The sequence below is a fragment of the Pollicipes pollicipes genome, unplaced genomic scaffold (assembly GCF_011947565.3).
Source record: "Pollicipes pollicipes isolate AB1234 unplaced genomic scaffold, Ppol_2.1 Scaffold_2555;HRSCAF=2994_pilon_pilon_pilon, whole genome shotgun sequence".
Classification (NCBI taxonomy): Eukaryota; Metazoa; Arthropoda; class Thecostraca; order Pollicipedomorpha; family Pollicipedidae; genus Pollicipes; species Pollicipes pollicipes.
Genome location: NW_023596136.1, coordinates 401507 through 407506, shown reverse-complemented (window position 1 = coordinate 407506; position 6000 = coordinate 401507). Strand labels below are relative to the sequence as shown.

Genomic DNA, 6000 nt, shown 5'->3' with positions numbered 1-6000 from the left:
GACAGCTGCTCACGAGATACAATCCAGCTCGCACCAACACCCGCGGAGACGGGCAACTGTCAGTCCTGCGGTTATTGCGGACCGTCCAGGTGTTTCTATCCTCCACAAGCTATTCGCTTCCCACAAGCTTCGGCCGCTTCGCAGAATCAACGCGGGGGTTGGATTTCATCTGACGCAAAAACGACCGCAACCCAGGTCTAGGTTCACACATTGTTGCTGGTCCCACCCAAAACACACAAACGACTCTGGTACATGTTGTTATTATCAATGCTACAAGTCGATGCACATTATCACACGAATCTCGATTGACACGCAATTGCGCAAACAAGCAGCGGACGTCTCAAAGTTCATCTGGACCGCGGAGAAAAAGTCTGACGTGCTTCTAAGCCACATCCGTGTTTCCCACCATCGCCATCCTCTTCCGAGAAGTTATCACACCATCGCCGCCCCTGGCCGCCTGTCCACGAGTGCCGCCTGCACGCGGCGCCGCTCGGCGGGGCAGCTGAACACCACGCCACGGCGCGCTGAGGTACACGTGAGATCAGGGTGACAACACATCGGGATCTCCTCGACCGGCTGCTGACGCCGGAGAACGGAGCAGGTGCGAGCCCGGCGAGCTCGACATCGGGTGCCCAGAGCGGGGGGGGGGGGGGGGCCGACACCGGCTGCCCAGCGCGGGGGTCGACACCGGCTCCCCAGAGCGGGGGTCGACACCGGCTGGCCAGAGCGGGGCGCTGGACACGGACCCCGTCTGGACACCAGCTGCTGGGAGCAGGGGGCTTGACACCAGGTGCCGAAAGCGGGGGGTGGGGAGGCGTGACACCAGCTACCGAGAGCGCCGGTCGGCCCGTCGAGCAGCCGGGTGGCTTGTGCGCTATGACAGCAGCGAGGCCCTGCCGGGCCCGTTCCGTCCGAGCAGGACGACCCGGGCCCGCTACTGCCAACGCTGCACGGACCTGCTCCTGGATGACGTCTGTAGAGGCGTCATCTAAGAACGGAGCGGGTGACGTCATCGCCTCCGTCCGCCCCCGGGTCGCACCACACAGGGCCTCTCGCTGGCAGCTGCAGTGGTGGAGGACGCCAGCGCGTCCAGAGCATGCCGGGAGAGCCGTGCCTCCGGCTCCGTCGGCTCCGGCGCTGGCCTCAGGGGACCAGGTACGATCAGCTGGCGAGCACCAGGGACATCCCGGCCAGCCCAGGACGGGGCTGGCCGGCGCCGGCCGCCGCCACCGCCGGCCAGGCGGGCACGGTGTTGTCCCAGGTCGGCAGGTGGCCGGCCTCGTAGCGTTCTCTTGTGCAGCCACTGTCAAGGCGGGGTCGTGTGCACGTTCAGCCGGCGCGCGCCGCCGCCCGTCACAGACGCAGCTTGGCTTTCTGAAGCACAAACGCATACATATGGATTCGGTTAGAGCTTGCCCAACGGTGGGATTTATCTTAGTCCCCGGTGGGCTTTTAGTTCAGACGAGCCGGAGGGGCAAGTCCATACGCGGGGTCATATCGCATCTGACGTACAACCAGGCCACATGCAAACAGTCAGAAGTTATGCAACACCAAAACGGGACAACAAATACAACCTGCGATGTCTTGACACCAGTTCTGAACTGGTTCTCTCCACGGAGCAACGTTAACTACCTGCGGATCAGTTCTGAGGCCCACAGTACGCACGACAGGACATGGTGAGATGCGGCGTCACGGTCCGGCCGCAGGTCTCCATCCGTCGCCCGGCACAGGGGGCCGCCCGGGCCACCGCCGCGGCCGGACGGACCGTCGGCAGAGCGGCGGAGCGATGACCGAGCCCAGCCGCCCGCGCGGCCGGACCGTTCCCCGGCCGGCCGGACCCCATGCACCCCGGGATGGAGCAATCAGGGGCGAGTACGCGCCGCCGACGGCCGGCTGGGACGGGCGCGGCCCCCCGACCAGGGGCAGCGGCATCAGACAGGCCCGCCCCCTCCCCCCGCCCCCGACCACGGGCGGCGACGGCATCAGACGAGCTCGGCCCACCGACCAACAGCGGCATCAGACGGGCCCGGCCCCCCGGACCAGGGGCAGCGGTTTCAGACGGGCCCGGCCCCCCGCCCAGCGGCGAAGGCATCAGACGGGCCCGGCCCCCCGACCAGCGGCAGCGGCATCGGACGGGCCCGCCCCCCCCTCCCCCCCCCGGCCAGCGGCGACGGCATCAGACGGGCCCGGCCCCCCGCCCAGCGGCGACGGCATCAGACGGGCCCGGCCCCCCGACCAGCGGCGACGGCATCAGACGGGTCCGGCCCCCCGACCACCGGCGACGGCGGCATCAGACGGGTCCGGCTATTATCGTGCGGACCAAATGCGGGGCAATAGCAGTGCCTGGTGCCTGTAGTGGGTTTAATGAAAACTGACCAGTCCACCCGCCTCCTTGGCTTTCTTAACCACCTTCTTCTTGTCTTCCTGTATCTGCTTCATTTTCTTCGTCGTTTCCTTCACACTGAAAGGAGTGAACACGTGAACGGACCATGCAGACGCTTAGTTCATAAACGGAACACTTCAGTCAATAGCAAGAAGCAAAAAGACGGAGCAAATATCCCTGTGGGGACATCCGGTGACAAAGTATACAACTAATCCTCGTGAGGGTTTAAGTCATTCGATTCGCAATGAAAATAGGCTGCAAGGCCCTGCTTGAATGGAAGAAATCAGGAAGACTCAAACACGAGAAGTAAATTATGTTATATACGTATTTGGAACGGTTTGCACGGATGTGTTTGAGCCCCCGAAACACGCTAAGCAGAGATTGTTGCATGCATCCTGAACCCCCCACCCAAGACGCGCGATTCCAGGGAAACCTCATACCCTTATCTCATAGTCCTTGGCTGCAAATACGCTCCGCAACGAATCCATGATGCAACCATAGATGCCCAGTTCACAGTGGTGGGCCCTGCTAGACGGTTCAATGATCTTTCAGGACGTAATAGGATATATGGTTGACCAACAAGGAGTACAACCCTTGGTCATTTAAGACACATTCACGCCTCGTCGAATGATCTCGTATAGCTTAAATTCAACGAGCCGAAGAATGGTGAAGTGTACGCTTTCTAAATCTCCGATAACGAAATAAGCTATAAGACAGTTTTCAACAGCTCATAGCCAAACAATTGACAACAGAATGCCATTATGACAGGGCATACGTATCATGACCACAACGACGCTGACGATAATCTACAAGCAAATTAAGGCCCCCGATGCCGTAAAAACACCTATGGGGGCAAGCGGCAGACCAGGACAGCGCTCCGCAGGGCCGAGAAGCCCTGACACAGCGAGGCCCGCCCAGGCCGGCGCAGCCCAATCCACTGCAACCCAGCCGGGCGCGCCGCGCCATATTTGCGCCCGACCGCGCCGCCGTCGCCGTCGTAAATCGTGCGGCCGGCGGCGGCCGTCGGCCCGATGACGGACTGCCGTCAGCGGCCGGCGGCGGCGGCATCGCGGCGCCATCGCCCGAGGCCCGGGAGGAGCCCCGGCCGGGGCCGGGGCCGGGGCCGGGGCCGGGGCCGGGGCCGGGACCGGGAACGAGACTGGGACCGGGACCGGGACCGGGACCGGGGCCGGGGCCGGGGCCGGGGCCGGGGCCGGGACCGGGAACGAGACTGGGACCGGGACCGGGACCGGGACCGGGACCCGACCGGACCAGGCCGGGGCAGAGGCTAGGCCGGGGTCAGGGCGAGGCTGGAGCTGGCCGGCCGTTCCAGGGTCAGCCCGTCTCATCGGTTGCCGTGGTCGGCCGGCCCGTGGCTGCGGTGCGCTCACCCCCCAAATGTTCCTATGACGCACACTGTTTCGCTGGAGGAGTTGTGGCGTTGTGGCCACAGATCGACCATTGTGTACAGTAGATAACCATAACTGCTGCCCGGTGTGACGGGTCGGCAGCGTGGGCCGACACGGCCGGCGCCTCACATTTTGACCTGCTCCCGCTTCCATATGTCGGTGAAGTCGGCGCAGAACGGCGCCCAGATGGCGAAAAAGTCTTTGGGCGTCATCTTCTTGTTATCCTTCCGGTGTGTGCATTGGAAGAATGCGCATATTGCCACGAAGCTGGAACACGCGTCAGCTGATCAGTTGAAGCCTGTTGAAGCCAGCCTGCACAGCAGCGGGCAAAGGTGGACAACCCTGTTGTCAATGACATCGGATGTAATATGCTGATGACGACTCTCTGGTACAAGCCTGATAACGCAGGCGTGCGTTTCTGCGTCGATGTTAAGAGAACTTTGCTACACCGGAACACGCACGGGTGGCGACAGCTCTGCACAGCGATCTTCCAATTATCGTGGCAAGAAGCCTGGCCTCTCCATAAACTGCTGTTCAAAATGATATTCATCACCTGGCGAGCCTTGCTGACGCCATAAGGCGAATATCACACGGTCATCAGGGGTCTTTGAGCATATGACACGGTGCACCTGCCTACAAAACGGACTGTTGTCACAGCGCCGCATCAGTTCGCTATCGATTAATCTGACACATCAATCATGCAACTCTCGCTGGGCTGGCTCCAGGTTCCAGCAGGCCGCAAGCAGTAAATCTGGACACCCGTACTCAGCGAGTGGCATCACGGAGGGACATTCGCTCGTAAAATTTGTCAACGTCCGCAACGCCACTAAAAGCGACAACACACCAGTTTGTAGGCGACTTTCCAGGCCTCCGCCACACACAAAGCCCGACTCATCAACCATTGTAATATCCTGGCCCAACATCTGCGGCGGCCCCCGCTACCGTAAGCGGACAAGGGTGCGAGCGGCCGCGCCCGCTAGCGGCCGCTGACCGGCCGCAGCGCGTCGTCCGCCGGCGCCCCACCCTGCGCTTCCCACGTGGCACCGCCCGGCCGGCCGATGACAGACGAGCCGTCGGCGGCGGCTCCAAAACCGGGCCTGGGGCCGCGCCCCCGACGAAGACGGCTTGGGACCGGTCGGCCGCCGCCGCCGCCGCCGCCCGGCCGGACGGCGCCGCACCGGTGCCTTCCGGCCGGCGGCGGCGCTCGTAGCCGTGACCTTGGCCCGCCACAACTGACGGCCTGGCGACGACACGGCCACACCGCTCGCTCGCCCAAATCTGCCTAATCCCACCAGCCTCGCCCAGAGAGACAGAGGATACCAATGAGGTAGCGTTGTTTCATTTGTTATATTTTAGTCCAAGCAACACTTGCAGAAACTTGTCAGTGGGTGGGGTGGAAGTCCGTTGTAAGCCTAGCCTGCTTAGACCACATTCCGGCGCCTACTAGCTTAAACTGCTGGGCAGCTAGGCGTACACTGACTGACGACCATACACATTGCATTGTGGAACAGTGAGGCGGTCACTCCTCGTTTGAAGCGCCGAGCGAATATTCTTGGCACTGGTGGTCAAGCACCAGTCAGTCATGCGCCCAGAACCGTGCGTTTTCCCCGACGCCAGGGACAGACAGCTCGGGGCCCCAGCGGGCGCGCGCAGCGGCCACCCACCTGGTCTGGCAGTCCTCCAGGTTCTTCCGCTGGGCCTGCAGGTTGCTGTCAGCCTCCCGCAGAAAGGTCTCCATGTTGCCTTTGAAGGGCTGCAGATGAGCCTCGTCGGAGGCGGTCGCCACCTGCCGGACGCAGGCTCGGTCACCGGGGCGTGAGCCGGTCCCGCCGCCGACCCGGCCACAGAATGCAGATGGTACAGTGACGTGCGGGACAAACTGGCAATGTAGCCCGCTGGCTGGAGCCGGGCTCCCACGTGGCGGCGTGCGTGGCCCGTCTGGGTGGAGCCGGGCTCCCACGTGGCGGCGTGCGTGGCCCGTCTGGGTGGAGCCGGGCTCCCACGTGGCGGCGTGCGTGGCCCGTCTGGCTGGAGCCGGGCTCCCACGTGGCGGCGTGCGTGGCCCGTCTGGCTGGAGCCGGGCTCCCACGTGGCGGCGTGCGTAGCCCGTCTGGGTGGAGCCGGGCTCCTGCGCACCGGAACCGACGTTCAAATTATCTCCTTCTAGAGCGATAGAGTTCAGAGAACACGAGATACTGTGAACCTTGG

The 6000-nt window shown here is 63.3% G+C and overlaps 1 protein-coding gene across 1 annotated transcript in view; it reads right to left on the bottom strand.

The window, feature by feature from the left end:
- Window positions 1-249: 249 nt before the first annotated feature.
- LOC119107202 (formin-2) overlaps window positions 250-6000 on the bottom strand; it is a 52532-nt gene continuing 46781 nt past the window's right edge. Inside the window, exons 17-20 of the mRNA XM_037230602.1 lie at window positions 5457-5578; window positions 3922-4059; window positions 2377-2461; window positions 250-1374 (exon numbers count right to left, since the gene is read on the bottom strand). Coding sequence (XP_037086497.1) covers window positions 1354-1374; window positions 2377-2461; window positions 3922-4059; window positions 5457-5578 — 366 coding nt within the window. The 3' untranslated portion in view covers window positions 250-1353. The remainder of the gene's footprint in view (window positions 1375-2376; window positions 2462-3921; window positions 4060-5456; window positions 5579-6000) is intronic.